At 42.7% G+C, this 20,238-nt stretch overlaps 2 protein-coding genes across 4 annotated transcripts; one reads left to right on the forward strand and one right to left on the reverse strand.

The window, feature by feature from the left end:
- Nucleotides 1-1,120: 1,120 nt before the first annotated feature.
- LOC139345076 (U2 snRNP-associated SURP motif-containing protein) lies at nucleotides 1,121-10,704 on the forward strand. Of its 3 annotated transcripts, none has more exons than XM_070983541.1 (24): nucleotides 1,121-1,322; nucleotides 2,371-2,455; nucleotides 2,674-2,785; nucleotides 3,301-3,410; nucleotides 3,559-3,626; nucleotides 3,723-3,850; nucleotides 3,924-3,988; nucleotides 4,064-4,229; nucleotides 4,354-4,553; nucleotides 5,220-5,263; nucleotides 6,538-6,642; nucleotides 6,731-6,797; nucleotides 6,957-7,126; nucleotides 7,221-7,383; nucleotides 7,491-7,570; nucleotides 7,657-7,744; nucleotides 7,846-7,974; nucleotides 8,065-8,254; nucleotides 8,503-8,583; nucleotides 8,662-8,725; nucleotides 8,831-8,981; nucleotides 9,239-9,349; nucleotides 10,229-10,407; nucleotides 10,503-10,704. In XM_070983541.1, the coding sequence occupies exons 2-24, from the start codon at nucleotides 2,378-2,380 to the stop codon at nucleotides 10,621-10,623; spliced, it is 2,670 nt and encodes an 889-aa protein (XP_070839642.1). In that variant the 5' UTR covers nucleotides 1,121-1,322; nucleotides 2,371-2,377; the 3' UTR covers nucleotides 10,624-10,704. The 3 variants fall into 3 exon arrangements, with proteins under 3 accessions (XP_070839642.1, XP_070839641.1, XP_070839643.1); XM_070983540.1 differs by having other exon boundaries at nucleotides 1,161-1,299; XM_070983542.1 differs by lacking the exon at nucleotides 1,121-1,322 and adding an exon at nucleotides 1,534-1,575.
- Nucleotides 9,523-20,003, reverse strand: wdr44 (WD repeat domain 44). The gene is made up of 20 exons (XM_070983543.1): nucleotides 19,411-20,003; nucleotides 18,751-18,784; nucleotides 17,602-17,673; nucleotides 16,584-17,193; nucleotides 16,318-16,466; nucleotides 16,091-16,186; nucleotides 15,824-15,960; nucleotides 15,207-15,290; nucleotides 15,003-15,109; nucleotides 14,363-14,514; nucleotides 14,141-14,279; nucleotides 13,975-14,036; nucleotides 13,720-13,836; nucleotides 13,502-13,624; nucleotides 13,212-13,403; nucleotides 12,984-13,085; nucleotides 12,761-12,876; nucleotides 12,348-12,475; nucleotides 12,107-12,241; nucleotides 9,523-12,018 (listed from the first exon to the last, which is right to left on the reverse strand). The coding sequence occupies exons 1-20, from the start codon at nucleotides 19,485-19,487 to the stop codon at nucleotides 11,930-11,932; spliced, it is 2,721 nt and encodes a 906-aa protein (XP_070839644.1). The 5' UTR covers nucleotides 19,488-20,003; the 3' UTR covers nucleotides 9,523-11,929.
- Nucleotides 20,004-20,238: the final 235 nt, after the last annotated feature.

Here is a 20,238-nt window from a genome sequence, read left to right on the forward strand (position 1 = left end):
TATTTTAATGTTTTCACTACAAGCAATGAATCACTCGGAGATTGACCCAAGGACCCCTGTGTGCCAATTTCAGTGTTTTTTATAGTCAGAGCTTTCTGGTTTACGGGACATGATGGGACATAATGTGCAATAACGCAATGAATGTCGTGGACATAATTACTGAACATTTTGAATTAACCATATACACCAGATACACTACCTATATTTCAGATTTGATATTGTGCAAGCATGCCGCTCCTCATATACGTATAATTTTTGGCATTGTGCATATTTGGATTTTGAATATCTGTTGAATGATATTTTTATATATGCACCTTTATTAATAGTCTGCACTCTTTACAGTTGCACTCTTTCCTACTTTGTACTGTAACTGCCGCACAACAGTTTCCCTCCGGATGAATTAAGTTCCAACATATCTTACCTCATGGGAGCAAATATACCCTACTGTCTTTATTTGTCGCTTGCATCTGTTTCAATTCTCTGTATCAAAGCATTTCACTGCTGCGAAGCTTAGACTGAAAAAGATACTGAAAAATGCATTAAAAATATGTCAAGCATCTCAACTTTAAAACCATCATTTGTGAAGGACAACTGTGTATTTTGTGACTGTACTTCATGGATACAAGGAAGAATGTGTAAAATTCTACTCATCTACATCTTTATTGTCTAGTAAGCTAAATAATAAGATATGTAATATTCTTACCAACAATTGGTTAACTCAGACGTGTTATGGTTGATACTGCATCGTATGATGTTGTGTTTAAGGGGCTATTTGTTTCTGTCATCTGTCAAATGGTTTATGAGGAGGGTAACTTGAGGAACAATGCACATTTCTATGAAGTATGCAAAATATCAAAGGTGCAAGACCAGACACCTACTCAGGTGTTTCTCTTAACTCTGGACCTGTTTAAACCTCAAACTTTAGGGGGGAAAAAAATCCCATGCAGGCTGTTTTATTTGAGGAAAGCCTCCTGCCTTAACTGACCGCTACACACGGGAATAAAAAGAAGGATCTCTCTATAAACTGAAGCATTAAGCATAAAAAAAAAAAAAAAAGAAAAAACTCATCGGACTTCACCTCAAAGTCAAATTTCCAGTAGAAAGAGTGAAAGTCTCCTTCATGAATATGCAGTAGCAGCACAGAGACACACTCATTATTTATTATCGAGCGGACCGAGCACACCGAGCAGGCAGCCTCGCTCCGCAGACCCTGTCGGATCTCTCGCCTCTTGACAGCATGTTGTGATAGAGATCAATTGTCGTCGCAACCACAATGGTGAAGCAATAGCATGACACATTGTAAGTCACAGCTTTAGCTCCAGGTATGAAGCTATGTGCATGCAGTGTGGTGTAACAGCCTCCTCCTGTGCGGTCAGTCAGTGTCAGAAGAAAATATGAGCCTGTTACGTTAGCTAGCTCAGACAACTGTATTCACTGTGTAGCATCCAGACTTAGCAGATGCTAGCGACCTGAAAGGGGATTTTGCATCCGTGTGGGGTCTGGGTTTATCGGCGTAGTGGTCGACCGAAAGATATCAGCTGGATTCAGCGTTACTCGTGTAAAGGTTAACGCTGGGTTAGTTCACCTTTTCACTTGAGTCCTTGCTAGGCTAAACACGAATGCTAGCTAACGTTAGCAAAGTGGACTGATAGCTCCTGCTGGGTCCAGGCCTTTTGAACAACGTTTGAGCAACAAATGGAGCAAAACAACACGAGTGGAAGCTGCCTGTGAAGCAGAGGACATGTAGAATATGTGGTCAATGATGTTATCGAGTTCAAACAACCACAATATGCCACGTTCATGTCATGTCTGCTTGGTTGCAGCTAACTTACTGCTTGTTTGAGCAGTTTGCAGTGTCTGCTAGAGTCAGTGTGAATAGTGCTATTTTGGTTAGTGTTCAAATATGCAAAGTGTTTGTCTTTGCAGCCCTCATACCATGCCTGCAATTTTTCGACCTAAAATGGACACTCTTATTTATATAAGACAAATGAAGTGCAGTGTCTCAAACACAGATTTAGGCTGCGTTTGCCCTCCAGTACATGTGTGCTGCGGGCCCTGCCCCTGTGTGTGTGTTTATGTTCTCCACTGACCCTCACAGGGATGTGCAAAGGATGTCAGATAAGGATCAATCTTACGGGTTTAGACTGATTTCAACACCAAATGGGTGAAAGGGTTGATATGCTTCCTTTTTTACTACCAGTAGAGAGACTGTTTGAGGTAAAATTATAGTGGATTTATGTCATCGATGAGACAGAGATGTCACAGTCATTCATTTTTGTATTTTGTACAATCAATTGCTTAATTAGTTTGTGCAAGTTCAGCATTTTGGCAGTGCCCTTCCCATTGTTTGCTTGTGTTGTTTATTTACAGTTTGAGTATGGCAGACAGAAAGGGAAAGCCAGTCACTCCAATCAAAACACTCACAAAGAAGGAACAAGAAGAGCTCAAGAAAAAGGTAAAGAGATGGGGGATGTTTAAACGTTGGAAATGGCTTTTAATGCTTATTGGAAAAGCTGCATTTGTTGTATGAAGATAAGTGTATTACAATCAAAATATGCATGAGAAAAAGCATGTTAGTAATCACCCATCTTACATTTTTAATCTGATCAACAGTAAATGGAGGGAAGGGGTGAAATATGTGAATACTACACATGTTTCTGTGTGACTTTCTAGGAGGAGGAAAAAGCAGCAGAGGTTTTTGAGGAGTTCTTGGCATCATTCGAGACCAGTGAGAAAAGCGGAGGGAAAACATTTGTCCGTGGGGGGATCGTGAACGCAACTAAAGGTCAGCAGGCAGGACTTCATGACGAAGGCGTGCCTGGACGACAGATCTGTTCCAGTTGTGTTAAAGTGAATTACCTGAACTTCTTAGAAAATAACTGAAAATAATTAATAAAGAATGTCAGACTGACTAAGCAGTGAAACAGGGCCCACATCTTTTGAATGCTTTAATAACATCCATCCACTCTGGGGATCCATAATCGTTAGCCCATTAATGCTTTAATTAAAGAAATACTGAGCAGTTCTCCAACTTACTGTCACGCATAAAGCCTTTTAAATTAAATGTTCACTGCAAACACTGCCGCAAGACTGAGACTCATCAAATTCATAGCAGTTGTTCTTGAAGCCCCGGCCAGGGTGCCCGCCTCATTCCACAGGAAGCTGTTCAGATATCCTGCTGACCGACAAAAGAGCAGTAGGAAGAATAGAGCCTCGTCCTGTTTTTACAGACCTGAATTACTGTTACCTAACGCATTGTTGGACAGTCAGCATTCAGGGAGGGCTGCTTTTTTATTGCAGAGGAGGAAGCAGCAGAGGTCAAGAAGAATAAGCTGTATCGACCTGCTACGAAGTTTGTCCCCGTGTCCCAGCATGCGTCACCACTACCATCTGCTGAAAGCAAAAAGTCTGTAAGTTTGCACTCTGATGTTTGTGCGACGCTGACTTGCTGTTTGTGCTCACCTTTAAATGTTGCTCACGACCTCCCACTTTAATCATTATAATATATCAATATCAGATCGTAATAACAACCACAATGGCTGCCGGTTTCCTTGACAGACATTTAAAAGAAAGGCAGAAGAGAAGAAGAAGAGTAATCTTGAACTCTTCAAAGAAGAACTTAAGCTGTAAGTCTTTTTTGCAAATGTGCCCGATTGAGATTAATCTGTTGATGTGTTGGTGGCACATGTGAGCCTTTTTTTTTACGTTTGGAAAAAATGCAGAATACAAGAGGAGCGCGAGGAAAGACATAAAAGGAAGAAAAATGACCCTGGTGGGGGAGGAGGAGGAGGGGGAGAAGGAGGAGGAGGAGGATATGGAGATCTGGACGTACCGTTGTCAGGACGATCAAGTAAGAGTCCCTCTTCAAAATAAGAGTTTTATTAGTTGAAAATTGCTGACCTCACCTCTGTTACTCCTCACAGCTTTATATGATGACCTATCAGTGCCAGTCACCACCAACCTGTACATTAGCTGCATTAGCCCAAAGGTAACAGAGCACACCGACTTGGATTGGCTGAGTGCAGCGTGGGTGTACACTTCTCATCTTCTTTTCGTTTTTCAGATGAACGAGGAGATGCTCTGCAAAGAGTTCGGTAAGTATGGTCCCCTGGCCAGCGTGAAGATCATGTGGCCCCGAACAGACGAGGAGCGCTGCAGGACCTCCAACAGGGCCTTTGTGGCTTTCATGACACGGAAAGATGCAGAGAGAGCCTTGGCTGCACTTGATGGTACAGTTGACTGTTAAGAATAGGTCTGATTTACAGGCGGGTTTATCTAATAAGCATTCCTCCATTGCTCTTGCTGTATGGTTAGACACTGACTGTGATTGTGGGATTATGTTTTGTATTGTAGGTAAAGTGATTATGGGGTTTGAAATGAAGCTGGGATGGGGTAAACCAGCTCGCATTCCACCTCAGCCTCTCTACACACCGGTGGGGGTGAGGGCCACGCCGCCGCCCCCATCTGGTCTGCCGTTCAATGCGCAGCCGAGGGATCGCTTCCGTAATGACTTCACCAAGCCTCTGGGCATGTCCAAAGGGGATCTTGAGAAGGTAAAATTATCTCTGTTCTGTGGGGTGTCTGCATGAGCATTATTTCTCTGTGATGCGGTGTTGAGACGAGGCACTACAGGCTCTCATGTTTAAATGACAAGGTGTAGAACTACAGTCTGTGCAAACATGTGAATATGAAGGCAAGATGAGACTTTAGAGGAGGTTTTCCTGTATACTTGTAGAAGAAGTAGCGCTCCACTCTTTCTGCCACTTTTTAGAAAATTGCCACCGCTGAAAATTTCCAAACTGGCTCAGAATAAATCCATTTATTAGCAGCAAAACTGTAATATGGCTTCAATCATTGTAGTTGTTGTGTTACTACTGTGTTGCATGTTTGTTCAGTGAACTGATCACCTTGTCCATGTAGTGCCATGTTACAGAATACAGGGTTATGCCAATGCACAGCTTGACTATGTATACAAACTATTAATATAAATAAAAAGCTTTTGCAGTAAATCTTTGAGAGAAATTAGCTTAGCTTGTAGTATAGATGGTTCAGCAATTTCCAACAATTCACTGGAGCACTAAAGCTGTGTCACCCACCCCCCATTTCACTGACTATGAATGCTATCGTCGTTTTCTATGCTGTATGTATCCTGCAGTGTTTCATCTGTACAAGTGCTCGCTTTTTAATATTTTCACTATTTGGTTTGACTTCACAAACAGAGTCTGTCCGAAGCGGTAGTCAAAGTGGTTATCCCAACCGAAAGGTACACACACTCTTCTTCCTACGACTGACCAGCTGTTAGAGCACAAGTGTTATAGGACAGAGGCTGTGGTGCACTGTTCTTGTGTCCGTGTAGAGTATTTTAGGCAGCCATAAGAACTGTTCATGCATTTGACATATCAGCAGGACATGTTAAACAACCCCAAAGTCTTGGGAGTGTTGCAACAGTTGCCATCATTAGTGGATATTTTGACATCTGCAAATGAGGACTGAGGGCTCTTACTGCAGACGTCAAAGGTCCCCATGGCCTCAGATTGACATACATTGAATATAATTACTATGTTCTGTAGCCACTTGTATTTTCTCCCTCTATTTTGCTCAAATACCTCAGACGATTCATGTTGTTCCCATCCTAATATCAATGTGTGTTGTTGTGAAAAGTGACTAGCTGTAGACTTTGTAAATGACTGTTAGAGCCACTGATGTATCATCGTTGAGCCCTGGGTTTCCAATGGGTTTGGCTGAGACACTGCAGACCGATACAGCTAGAAGGCAGATAGATTTAATAGTAAGTCAGATGATGCCGGAAGTAGAGTCACGCTAGTGCCAGAGCTCTTACTACAGTAGGTGCTGCTTCAGGTTAGAGCAGTGAGGAGGATGGAAGACTGAACTGCAGTGGTAGGTCTGAAACAAAAGCAGCAGCACTGCTTGAGCTCACTGTACAGGCCTGAAGCCCCGATCTGTCGTACACACTCTACAGGATGTAGCTGCCTGCAGAAATGTTGTCACCCTGATGCTGGCTTATCATGTGTTGAATATATTTTAGTGTCTGAAAGTATTCTTTTTGACACCTTGGCATCTAAAGTAAGTGTCCTACATTTGCTGGCCTGACGGCTGAGTACCAGCCATGTATGGATTTTGTAGTTGAGTCCAGCCTTTTTATTACAAAGGTAAACTTTGGATTGGGGTTTTCAGTTTTAAAACCTATGGCAGTGTTATTGAATAGATAGTGTGATTTCTTTTACCTCTTTCATGGACACAGTGACCCAGGAATATTAAAATATGCTGACACAGCGTCTGTCCCGCAGTGACTATGCAGTTTTGCACAGTGGGATGTCCTATGGGCTGTCCCCTTATTACGTTCAACACTTAAAAATAGGGAACGCTATGACATTGAATGGCACTGTTAGTGGTCAGCCTGTGGTTTGCATGGGCCACTAAATCAGTGTGAAAAAGTATTAGAGATCTCATGCCGTGACTCGTGCATTGAGAGTTTTGACACAACCCCTGCGTTGATACGCTCCTCTGTCTCCACAGGAATCTTTTATTCCTTATCCACAGGATGATAGAGTTTGTGGTGCGTGAAGGCCATGTGTTTGAAGCCATAATAATGAACAAGGAGAAAAACAATCCAGATTACAGGTGAGTATTGCTGTTACCTGGTTGTGTGTGTTGGTCTTATAATTGATCTTGTAGGGTGCAATAATCTGCTCATTCTTTATTGTCTCAGGTTCCTTTTTGACAACAAGAGCCAAGACCACGTTTACTATCGCTGGAAACTGTTCTCCATCCTCCAGGTTTGTTTTTACGGCAAAGCCTTGTCTCTAATTTAGTCCGAAGTTTATCTGGAAGACCTAAAAACATTCACTTGTTAATCTAATGTCATGGAGGATAGTCGTTGGACTCTTGCTGATGCTTTCACTTGTCCCTGTACCTGGCCTTCATCCCAACCACAGGGGGAGCCCCCGACGGAGTGGAGGACCACAGATTTTCGGATGTTCCGGGGAGGCTCCATATGGAGACCCCCTGTTCTAAACAACTACTCTCAGAGAGGAGAAGATAGGGCAAAGGAGGAGGAGGATGCCCCCCCTGAGGAAGAGGTGAAGAAAGGGCAGCTCAGAGCTGAGTAAGTGTGTCTGGCAGGCATAGTGACATCTATGTTGGTAACTTTAGATGAATTGAATGCAGACCTCTGATTTTCTTCTGTGAATCCCACTCAGGCACAGACAGAGGCTGGAGACATTGCTTAAAGAGCTCACTCCAAGCAGAGCAGATGTTGCCAATGCCATGCTGTTCTGCCTCCAGCGAGCGGATGCAGCAGAGGAAGTAGTGGGACACATCACTGAATCTTTCTCCTTGCTTCAGACGCCCCTTCAGAAGAAGGCCAGTTTGCTTGCTTTGAAGTCTTTATATAGATACAGTCACACAGAATGTCTGCGTAAAGCGGAGGTGATTTCACGTGTATCGTATTTCACTGTTCATTCCCACAGATTGCCAGATTGTATCTCGTGTCAGACATCTTGCACAACTCATGTGCCAAAGTAGCTGGTGCATCATATTATCGTAAATAGTAAGAGACTTTCCCTCCGTTTTAGCTTCCACCTTTTCATCCTATTTTATTTCATCTCCACCTGACAGTCTCACTCTTTCTTTCAGTTTTGAAACAAAGCTAACACAGATATTTGGAGACCTTAACGCAGCACACAAAAACATACAAGCCCGGCTGCAGGCTGAACAGTTTAAGGTACTCGAGTCTTTTATTCGCCTCACGCAGGGACATAAATTTACCAAAAATGGAGCAATGAAAAAAAAAAGAAAAAACACTTTCATCTCCCATCTCCACAGCAAAAAGTTATGAGCTGCTTCAGAGCATGGGAAGACTGGGCCATATACCCCGAGCCTTATCTAATCCACCTTCAAAACATCTTTCTGGGCTTCACCAGAGCAGTGGAGGAGCAGGCAGAAACGACAGAGGTGAGCTGGATGTTTAGCTTGGATGCTGCAAAATATTCGAACATGACAAAAATGATCCAAACATACGTTCACTTGTCTGTCTCTTCGTAGGAGGTACCCTCCGATCTGGATGGTGCGCCGATGGACGGCACACCCATAGATGGGTTACCTTTGGACAGAGCTCCTGTGGATGACCTCGACGGTTGCCCCATGGGGTGGGACCCTCTGGATGGAGTCTCTGTTGACGACATAGATGGTGTTCCTTTAGCAGCCACCATCGATGACATTGATGGAATGCCCTGTGAGTTGAAATCTTTCAACCAGAAGTCCACAGTTTATCTGTTTATCTGCCCAACTCAAAGGTCTTCAATCAACACACTGACCCACTCTCTCATGGGCTGTTGTCAGTTGAGCTTGCACTCTGATCTCCATGGGAACAGGGCATGCAAACGCAGAATTTTCCTACAGTGATCATCAGCACCACTAAGTAGCACACATAAACCATAATTCTGGTGCGACATTTACTCAACTGTCTCTTTTGTTCCGTAGTGGATGAGAGCAACGTTCCTCTGTCCAGAGTGCCTTTGTCTAAGTGGGAGAAGACGGGCGATACTGGGACGTTTTCTCAAGGTAAAACAGCTCAAGATGAATGTTGTACGTCAATGCTGCCTCTGTGCTCCTGCTCATTCTTTCTCCTTTCTCCCTAAGCCAAGACTGAGTCAAAGTGGGATGTGGTACTGGAGCAAGAAAGTGAGGGTGATGTGAATATAAGGTAAGGCCTCTGTGGTTGGTATCAGGGCATCGTCTGTGTAAAGCGTGCACGTAGACAGTCAAATGGTTTGGAGATTTAATGTTCTCCTCTCCCTCCTGGCAACAGCATCAACTCACAGGATGGAGATGAGGACTCAGAGAGCGACAGCAGCGATGACTCCTGCAGCTTGTCCAGATACGACAACGCAGACTTCCAGAGCTCCCTCAGAAGTTTTCAAATGTCTGAGAGCAAAAGGAAAAGGTTGAGAGAGCTGGAGGCAAGTACATTTCTTTTTCTAAACGGTTAGGTTTGCTAAAAATAATGTGGTTCAACCCATCCACTTTCAAACGTCATGTCTGCCTCAATATCCTGTTTAAGAAATATACCTTGATCAAGTGAGGAAGACATGGCTGTATTAGCATATTCTCATTCTCTTACACCGCTGCCTCCATATTGGATCATCGTCAACTGTTTGAAAATATGTGAAATTATATCTAATAAATATGCAGAATTGATTAGATTTATCTGCCACAGGTAAAGGTCATGAGGCTCCAGGATGAGTTGGAATCTGGCAAGAGGCCGAGGAAGTCTGGAATGAGCATCCAACAACAAGTGGAGCACTACAGGAACAAACTGCTGCAGAAGGTGGGCCGACATGTTCTGTTCATGTCGCTTTTATTTCATATTCCATGTTTAATTTTACCCTTGAATAAAGAGGTGTCCTGATTACCACAGCACTTAATTAAACACAGTGTTTATTCTGCAGTGTGAGGGGGTCCCTAAAGCAAAGAAACAAAAAAAACAACCCATCCCTGATGTGTAACACAAATATTTCTTTAATCATGAACAGTATGGAGCAAAATTTACAAAAGTGCTTTTCATTAGTACAGTAAAATTTGTCTATGAAATTAGTCAATTTGCACATTAAAAAACAGCGTTTAAAAGCTTTGAAAACCAGACGAAGCTAATGTGCAGCTGCAGGGTCACAGTTTGAAGATCTGCAGATTAGTCCAATGTGCATCAACAGGGAGAGAAAGCTGAGTTATTTTCCAGCTGCTTCTTTTGTGTCGTGTTTGTACTCCACAAGTTAAATACTAAAGTCAGTTATCGTGTGTTCTTTCCTCATTGTTGGCTTGGAGAACTCCATCATTAGTAGGGTTAGCCAGGACTGACGTACCAATGTACTCTGTAGTGGTATGCTCCATTTTTGACACAGTAATTTTTGGCCCCACACAGAGAAAACAATATCTTTAAAAAAACAACAACAAAAAAAACCCCACTTTCTCTGCATGTGTACATCAACACTGATATGTCTTGCTATTATTTTTGCTTTACTGTTGGTGGAGCATTTAGCAGGGTTTGATTCAATCTGACTTTAATCAAACAGCTCCCCCTTGTGGAGAATCTGCAGGCTTCTCAGAGTGTGTTTGTGAGTTACAAGCCAAGCCAGGCCCCTGTGGTGTTTGCATTTTAACAGAAGCCTACATCTTACTTCACTGGGATGTTTTACCCTGTCTACTATAGGAGTTTGAAAAAGATGAAGAAAAGAATGAGGCATTGACATCGAAGTCCAAAGACAAGTCAAAGGATGACAGAAGGGACAAAGAAAGGAGCAAAAGAGGTGAAGACGGGGACAGAAGACGACGACGGAGTAGAGATCCTGATGACCAGAACCGAAAATCGAGGAGCACCTCTCCCTTAAAGCAAGTGCCATGAGATGTTTTTGTACCAATGCTTTCCTTCTGATCGTTACTCTTCTGTAATGTTAATCTGTTCATATATTCTGCCCACGCAACAGGACACGGTCTCCCAAATGGTCCAAGCGCTCCCGGTCACCATCCCCAGAGCGGAAGTCAGGGAAGTCCAGGTCACGGTCGCCACACCGCTCCCACAAGAAGAGAAAGAAGAGCAAACACTGACTCTCATCTCTGGACCTTGTCATCCATTAGCCTGTTGGTGTCCACGGGTTACACACATACACACACACAAACATACACACACACACTGCACTCCTGCAGTGCTCTTCAAACTGACTGACATGTCTGTGCTCTTGGTCCCAAATCACACTATCCATTGCAAGATTCAGCACTCTTTTGTATGACAAAGTTTCAACACTGTAACTAATTATATATATTTTTGTTTTGTTCGTTTTTAAAATGATAACCAGACACGCTGCAAAGTTCTGACACTAAATAAATCCCTGTTGATGAAGAATGTGTGCGCATGTGTGGAGGACATGATTGTAGGGCCAGGTATCAAAATATTTTTACTGTTACTCTGCTTAAGGGGCGGCACTGATTTCATTTTTTTAAAGGTTAAAGAAGGTTATCAACAAGCATTCTTCAAGTTTGTGGGGATTTTTATTGAGGACATTAATAGAGCATCATTTGGTTCTGTTTACAAAAGCAGTATGTGATGTTACACACTAGATTTACAGTACTATTATATTTAATGAAATGTGCTTTCATTGAACAAAACAATTTATCAAAAGTACTTAAGAGCCGGTATTCTGAAAAAATCGAAGATACCCAGCCCTAATCATTAGTAACCGTCTACAGATTACCTGCACCATGGATTTGCTTTCATCCACTGAAATGTTTGATATATTTTCGAGGAAAGCTTGAGAAGCTGAATTTAGAAAAGCGATCTAGATTTCGTAGGCACAAATAATTTGTAAGTAGCATTTCAAACCACCTTGCTCTCGAGACAAATGGTTACATCTCTTGACACAAAAGAAAATGTGTGTGTGACTGACACTGGGACAATGGCTTGCATTTCAAAGGGAGATATCTTAACTTTTTTGGAAATCTGGGAGCAAATGAGTAAGGTGCCCATACTGTTACAAATAGCCTTCAAGCTATACTCAGTCTTGACCATACAGCTGCAAATTTACACATACATATCTGAACACACACACTCGGCATTTCCGACCCTTTTTCTCCGAATGCCAAACCATTCACAGTTGCTTGGTATTAAAGATAAAAAATAGAAATGTGTCAGGGAATCACACCTTGTTTGTTTTGTACAGTTCATCCACCCATTCCCACATCTTCCATTGTAGGGTCCCTGTTCTCCCAAGAAAGCTACAGATGGCTCTTTGTCTCAAAGCACTGGCCATTAGGTAGTCGGGTGATGTTAGATGGCCCGATGGGCTGTCCTTCATCTTTAGGACTGATCTCCACCAGACAGGCCTGAATTGTGAGGAGCTGACAACCTCTGAAGTGCTCAGTACTTTTTTACATTGATGAAAACCTTGATGGCTCCAGTGAAGTCAGCAGAGAGTAGAACCTCTGTGTGATCTGTCTTTAGGGCTCCTGCAAAAGGACAACACGATTTCATAGCACTGAAGTGACAGCCTTGATGTTCTGAAATCTGTCCATGAATGAATTCGAGCAAACATACCTGAGGGTATCGTTTCAGAGTCTGTGGAGTCCAGGCTCTTACACTCTGCTTCTGGTTTCTCTGCTCCAGTTTCTTGTGGAACGATAAGGCCGGGGTGGGGCGCAAAAATTGCTGAGGTGACCACTGCGTTATGTGCTGAGACACACATAAAGCTTTGTTAGTTCAATCAAGGCAGAACAAATGAATTGGACAGGTAATTATGTTAAAATTATATCTGTCATTCAACACACAGCACAGCTACCTTTAATTCCTTCCCAGAAGTCATTGCGGTCCCGTCGTACAGATGTGAACTTGCTCAGGTCGTGGTAAGTGCTCCAGATGTACACGTACTTATCCTCTGAGCCACTGACTATGAAGGAGTAGTCATGACTGTAGGGAGATAATCCCACAGCAGGTCAGTTTTTGAGCTAGAGGCGCCGTGCAAAGTTCAAAACAGGCTGTTTAAAGGCGGCTGTGCAGTTTTTACAGCAAGAGGTCAGTACTCAAAAGAGCCCTGTCTCATGTTCTGAAACTGACAAAGAAACTCTTTATGAGAAGCAGAGGTTTGAGACAAATTTCAGCTGCAGTCCGTGGAGAGGGATTTGTTACTCAGTTGTTACTAAAACGACTTCAAAATGCTCAAGTCAAAACTACATGAAAGAGAACCATCCTCACCTGAAGCTCGCCTTGATCTGGCTGCTGCTGTTAACATAACCCTTGTATTTCATGGATAAAGACAAGTCCCTCAGGTCATAAAGGCGAATGCGGGAATCATTTGAGGTTACTAAAATCTGTCAGTTGGGAGGGAGAGAATTTTGTTATTGAACAAGTCTGACTGGCTCATTATAGGGCCATCAAACATGCTGCAGATGTATTTCTAGTGGAGATCAGGTGTCACCTTATTCTCTCCAGGTAGAGGTTCAATGCCAGTGATTTTGCGTCCAACTTTGTTCCTGCCTCTGGTGGACCTCACATGAATCTGAGTGTGGTATTTCAGACGCTATGGAAGGCACAAACAGAAAAATACATTTAGTTAAACCTCCATTTCATTTTCTCCTTAAAAACATTGCCAATAAGGACAGAATGAGACCACGTATTCACAGATAAAAGCAGCTCAGCTGGGTACCTCTGTGTCGTAGAAGATGCACCGGCCATCGTAGGTGCCGATGACGGCATACTTCCCATTTTGGCAGAAGTTGGCTGCAGTGATGAGGCGTGTTTGGCCGTCCACCTCGTTCCACAGTGCCACCTTCTTGTCTGGAATGTTCCAGAGCCGTAGCTTTCCATCCAGAGAGCCACTTAAAAAGTATCTGTCGTCCTGGGAAACAAGAAGTAAGTGTGACTATAAATACAGTCTGCCAGTCGAAATGAAAAGACGTGTGATTTCTGCTGAGAGCTGAAGGTGACTCAACTTACTCTGGGATGGAAAGCAATGGCTGTGACGAAATCGATGTGCTGAAAGCAGCAGAGGCACTCTCTCCTGGATATGTGCCATAACCTGACTGTTTTATCCATGGAGGAGGAGAGGAGGAAAAAGTTCTAGATTGACACAAAAATGAAAAAGAGGAGTCAAATGTGTGCAAAGGATGGATAAAAACATAAAGAGAAGACATAAGAAAAGAGTAGGACATCACCTTTGACCAGGACAAGTCCAGCAGATCAGCCGTATGGCCTTTATACTTGCAGAATGGGACCTGACGGAAAGGGGCATTCCTATCTTCTGTCTCTGGGTCCTCTGGAACACAACTTGCCTAAGACGAGAGTACAATCTTACAAAAATCTGGACTGTAAAACATACAAAATTGCCATACTTGCACTATTACCAAAACAGGATCAAGTTCTGGAAACACTGAGATCCCCACAAATCAAAAGGCATAAATTTCACTCACCCCAGGATCATCAGATTTAGAGGAGCATAAACTTTCCTGAGAGGGAGAAGGTGAAACTCGACCTGGAGAAGCCAGCACAAAAAGGATCTTACTGCAGCCAAGCTGAGCCTCGAAATTAAAACAATCAGTCATACAACAAAACAATGTGACATGCTGACAAGGTTACCTTCAGTGTTGTACTTTAATCTCATGTTGTTGAAGTAGTCGAAGGCAGTCTTCAAGACCCAGATGCGGACCACATTATCTTGGCCTGCGGTTGCCAGCAGCCTCCCGCAGTGAGAAAACTTCATCGTCCAAACGGCCCCCTGAGGTAAAGACAAAGATGCTGGGATACAAACATTCCTTGGTCCTCTTTAAACATTGAGATGAAAAACTAAGATCCTCTTACCATGTGCTCTCCACTCAGGTCCTGCACAACCTTAATCTGATCAAAGTCAAACGGACCCTTGAAGCTGTGTGCTGCCTTGAACTTGGCAGGCCTGGTGTACGGCATGCCCTCATCGTCACTCGATGACGGATCGTCCTGATCTGTATGGAACACTGAGCCCACCCAAAACAAAAAGCACGACTGAGATTATCAAAGCATTTGCAGCAGCAGGAGCATCAATATTTCATAAACATAATGAAGATATGTAGATATACAGTACGTATGAGACAAAACTTTGTGGGTTTTGATGACTCAGTAGTGCATTAATTTGACTGCGACCATTTATGGTTACGACAGTGAGAAGTTAGACTGAAGCCATTTGTCCTATGATGGCCTCAGCGCCCACATCCATTTGCAAATGGCAATCTCCTGCCTGCACTTATCTGCGCTCTGCATCTTGTACTTTCACTTATCAAAAGAACCTAACCACACTATCAGGAAAATTACCTTGCAATGCTTTTTAAGTAGTTCTTGGAACCGCATAAAATATAAAAACTCCACAATGTGCTGCAATATGTAGCATAAAACAGTATATTAACCATTTTGGCACCTTTTTCCCCACATTAAAACATGCACAGTTAAATTTGAAGTGTTCTTTTACCTTCATCACGCACACTTTTCACTTTGTTGACGGCCTTCTCTCCATATTCTTCAGCGAGATGCTTGGCCATTTTTACAGACTTGCCCAGGAATTTCTTAAACTGAGTTCTGCTTAGAAATAAAGGCACAACAAGTTATTATATTCTGTATTTAATCACGTGGAAAAAATTCCCACAACAGTCAACAAGAAGTCACTAATCCTTACGTTTTCTGTTTCAGTTTTCCACCATCTGTGTCTGCCAGTGGAGCCTGAGACTTGTCATCATCGTCTGACTGGGCTGCATCATTCCTGAGGAGAGAATAAAACAGATCAACTTCCTCTATGTTGCAAATGTACGTTGCAAACTGTTCAAAGAAATGAACACTGCCAGCACTGGCACTGCTGCCCACAGCAACAAGCCTATTCCCTTCTCAGAAGCTTGATTGGATGGTCAAATGTCTGGATGCAGCATATTCTTTCCGCCCTTTTTCACTTTTCGTCTGTACACTATATTGTAATCTTGTACAAAGCACCACTTGGCACTCTCCTTGTCTCCAAAATGCCTGTTGTTTCACTAATTTGAAATGGATCCCAACAATGCTGGGAATGTGTGGACATGGTCAGTGAACGTTTAATTCAATTATTACAACTTCAAGCAGATTTTTGTGTAGATGACCTTTGTTTTCATTGTTTCAGGCAGAATTGGTGTTGCATGTTAGCAATGAGGCATTCAAAACACAAAGGGTTTCTCTGAATAGTTAATATATAGGACAGTGTCGATACATACAGTACATGATAGCTAATACATGCAACTAATACAGAAAAAATCATTTTCTGCTTACGTAATGTACTCCTTGGTCCTCCTCATGATGTGCAGAGTGAGGGGGTTGATCCCTGCAGGAAGTTTCTCCTCTGCCTGAATGAGAGGGATCTCTTCGCCTGTGTCAAGATTTTTGATCATCACACTGGCCAGAATTTCCTGTTTTAAGATGACACACAAGTATACGTTTGGTTCATAAAAGGTTGGTGGAAGAAATGTGCAAGAGGTTGAGCTATGGTTGAGATTCAAGCTGAATGAAGGACATAAAAACAAACAGATGGATTCTTACTTCATCTGTCAGTTCTCTACCAGAGTTGGAACGTGGACGCTGAGGGCCTGGGGTTTGTCCTCCACTCTGAGATGAGGCCTGTTCATCTTCATTTTCCTTAAAAAAATAAAAAAACAAAGCAAGCAATTATGCAACAGATAAGAAAACTGCTACATGATATATAGTTTTATTTTTCAGCAGCTCTGGATGAGGACCAAAAGGAAGGTCAGGTCCACAGCCTCACTGACCTGTGCTGTCACCACCTTGTCCCCACTGGTGGCGCTGGCCAGATCCAGGGAATGCTGCAGCTCTTTGGTTAGACTCCTCACTGTGCTGCTAGGGGACAACAGGCCAGAGGGTTCCAGAACGCCGCTGCTGGCTGGACCGACCGCAGACACTGGACAATCACAGAACACGTCACCGGAAAAACTGGTCAATTCTTCTGTCTGCACTACATTATGATGGATAATAATCAAGAAGACGTCTTAAATTAACTGTGCGTGGTTTTCTCTACCTTCCAGTCCACTCAACCTCAGACATTCCTGAGACTTCTTGGAAGGCAGACTCTGCCAAGACGGTGGAGGCGGTCTTGGTGGAGGACCTCCGCTGGGAGGGGGTGGACGTGAGGGAGGAGGCTTCTTGGTGCTGGCTACGATGTCTGGTTCCACTGTGAATTGCCGTGGGGGTTTCAAAGGCCCAGAGGAGTCTGAGTCAGCCTGCCTGTCCGTGAATGGGACCTGGTCTAAAATATCTGCAGGTCTCTGCTCCTGCTCCCCTTCTGCAACCGCAACAGCCCCACCAGGCTGACTCTGTCCTACAGTGCTGGTGATGTCTGGGGGCTGAACACCTTCTTGTGATCCCACTGACAGGCCCGGGGAATCTGTGGGTTCAGGGGCAGGTACAGAGCATGCTCCGTTTGTTGCTGCACTTTCCTGTTGTTCCTCTGGCCTCTCTGCAAGCTCAGGTTCACGAGCCGTGGCTGCTAACTCCACAGGAACTTCCTGAGCATTATTATCTTCCTGTGGCTCTGGTTCTGCTCTTACATCAACATTTAGCTGATCTAACAGCTGAGCCACCTCACCAACACTTCCCTTTTGGCTCTCCTCAATGATGCTATCAATGATCTATGAGGAACAGAAAATACCAGTTAGCTCATTTAAAATACAACAACTGTGATGCAAGTTCATATGTCCAGCTCACCTGCACCAAAATACATTACTGTCTGAACACTTCTTTCCTTCTTTTCACAATAGTTAACACAAAACAGACACAGCTAGAGTGATACCCATATGAAAACCTGAATGCTAGAAGAACGGATGCACTGCAGGATATCCTAATATTAAAACATACTAATCAATATTGGCCCAATTTGACATTTGTGATCCACATCAACTTCCACTTTTCTTATGGAAAACAAAAATCTGAGGATATGATGAAACACCAATATTTTGATTAAAAAATCTTTTCTCATCCATTTTAATAGAGTCATCATGTGTGGGACATGGTGTGTGCAATAATGGAGCCAGCCCTACCTGTAGGGAATCATCTTGCTGAGTCTCAGATGCAGCCACATCTTGTGCGGCATTTATCGATCGTTGTGGAAGCTGTTCAGAAAACAATAAAAAAACATAGGGTTTTTTTAACCTACAACAGATACACACAGGAGATAACAAGTTATATACCAGCCTTGATTTACATCAAGGATGATCAAGCACATCCAGACTGAGGGAAACCTGTTTGTCGAGTATGGTACCTAACTGAGGACATACATGATTAATAAGCACATTCCTTCCACAGTTCTTCCCTTAAGCTAACTTTAAATTGGCCTTTTCCATTTGATGCAGACTGCTTGCCATCTTTTGCTGCAAAAGTCAATGTTTTCACTCAATTTTGTTGATTTAAGGTGCAGAGTTAATGCTGGTTTGTGAGCAATGATTACTCCTGGGTCCATTCCAATATCACATTAGTATTGTTGTGTTGTGTTGTAGTGGCTCTCATTTGTAATCTCTCGTGAGCGAGCGTAATTTAAATTTCAGTTGTAACTGTCTGCATGTGTAGGGTAGGCAGAGCAACAAGGCCAGATGATTCATTTCCATTTCATTTACATTTTCTTAGCTGTCAGGAAGGAGAAACCAGAAAAACACTGTAGGACACAGACATCATGGCAAAGGGTTGAGTATTAGCAGTACATGACTCATTACTTAACAGGGTGCGTTATTGTTTTCACACAAGGTACTAATATCTTACCTTGAAGTCACTTAAGGTAGGTGCAACTTCAAGGGGAACTACTGCAAACACTACAGTAATCTTTTGATAGTTAACACTTCCTGTTAGAACAGTGTATTGTTTTAGTCAGGCTCAGGTCCATTTAAGTACAATTCTGACAAATTCTCTCTTTTTTCTGCAAACAGTACAAAATAAACTGACAGTAATTTTGCTCAATATCGACAACAATCGGATGAAATCTGCTAAAACATTAGTAATGACAAACTACTACAACAGATTCAATAAAGGATTCAAAGGGTTACCAATACGATAAAATACGACTGAACTGCAACCCTATTTATCAGTTACCATTTTCAACCCTTGCTAATATTAAAACTATGTTGGAAAAATCACTATAACAGTGACGCAGCAGGTACTGCCTTGTTTCAACATTGGCTGGGTTTAGACAAACATACCTGAGGTGAAGGAATGACAAACTTTGCAGGTGACCTAAAAAAACACAAAAGGGACACAGTTCAAAAATGCAGTGAAAATGAGTGTCTAAAATACAACATCCAACAACAAAACAAATGTAATCTGAAGACAATAGTGTTGTTATTTTATGAAATACAGATTTTCAGATACCTATCATCACATTTTCTACTATTAGAACACATGGCAGTGCTTCCTGGTTAATATTCACTTCAGTCGTTGTGCCAAACAGCTAACACCCCCCAGTGACAGCCAGTCTTTTCACGTTATCGCTGTTACAACAATGTATTTACATTGAAACTGTCCATTTGATCTCAGGAATAACGTCATGTGACTCGTGTGTTGTGGTAGACTCTCCCCTCAACAAACAGCTGGACAATCACCAGACAGCTGTTGAACTGAAATACTGTATGACAGCATACAACTCATTTTAAAAGTTTACATGGGAAATTGACTGGACAGTAATTTGACACTGAAGCGCTTCTGTTAACGCTGTCAACAAAAATAAGCTTGCTGTCAATTTAACGTTAGCTGCCATTATGAAGTTGGCTCAGAAGTAACTTCTGACACATGAAATAAAACAAGCAGAAAAGCGCGTGGCAATAGTTACTCTTATATAATATTGTCAAAATGTGTTTCCTTACACTTTCGGAGATGGAGTAAAATTAACGTCCTCGGGAGCATCATAGAATTCCTCGGTGTCACTTGTATCTGACGCCATGCTAACATGAATTAGCTCGCTAGCTTGTCAAAGTTTCGTCGCCAGGCAGCTGTCTAAAAGCCTAACCTGCGGATGAAAGTGCCACACACATGCGCTTATCTCTCTATATACTGCCTCCTCGAGATTTCTCTAACTTAAAAGACTTGGGCCAGTCGTCGTCAAACAACCACTTTCCTGTCCAACGTCACGTCATAGCGTTACAGTAGGCTAGGCAAATGCTACGCTAACAAATGTAATCTATTCCTACGACTGACCAACGCCTAATGCTAACTAGCTTTCTACCCTCTTTCAAATCTGTCTGGTTCACAGCACATTATCGTCCAAGACAGTAGATACCAAAAAGCGCGTTTAACAGTAACACACGCTTGGTCAACTGTTAGGCTAACGGAAGCAGTGCACCGCGTCATAAACAAACCAGTAACACAAAAAAATACATCCTAACGAGGTGAGTCAAAGGGCGGGGCAGAGTCGCTCTTCTTCTTCTTCATCTGCTTCTTGTTGTTGTTGTTCTTCTTCACTATTGTGAAAGTCGGAGCTGATGACAAACATTACTGCCCTCTACAGGACACATTGCAGAACCGCATAAAAGTGAATGGAAAATCTAGGGATGGGCTTTCGTGTCAAAAGGGATGCTGAGTAGGGGGTATCATCAGGGAGATTTTCGTGTCATTCAAAGAAGACACAAGCAACAGCATCTAACAAAACACCAGGCAGATAGTGATTTTGGTATGTGAGAAATGTAATATATCCA

Source organism: Chaetodon trifascialis, chromosome 16 (assembly GCF_039877785.1).
Source record: "Chaetodon trifascialis isolate fChaTrf1 chromosome 16, fChaTrf1.hap1, whole genome shotgun sequence".
NCBI classification, from domain to species: Eukaryota; Metazoa; Chordata; class Actinopteri; order Chaetodontiformes; family Chaetodontidae; genus Chaetodon; species Chaetodon trifascialis.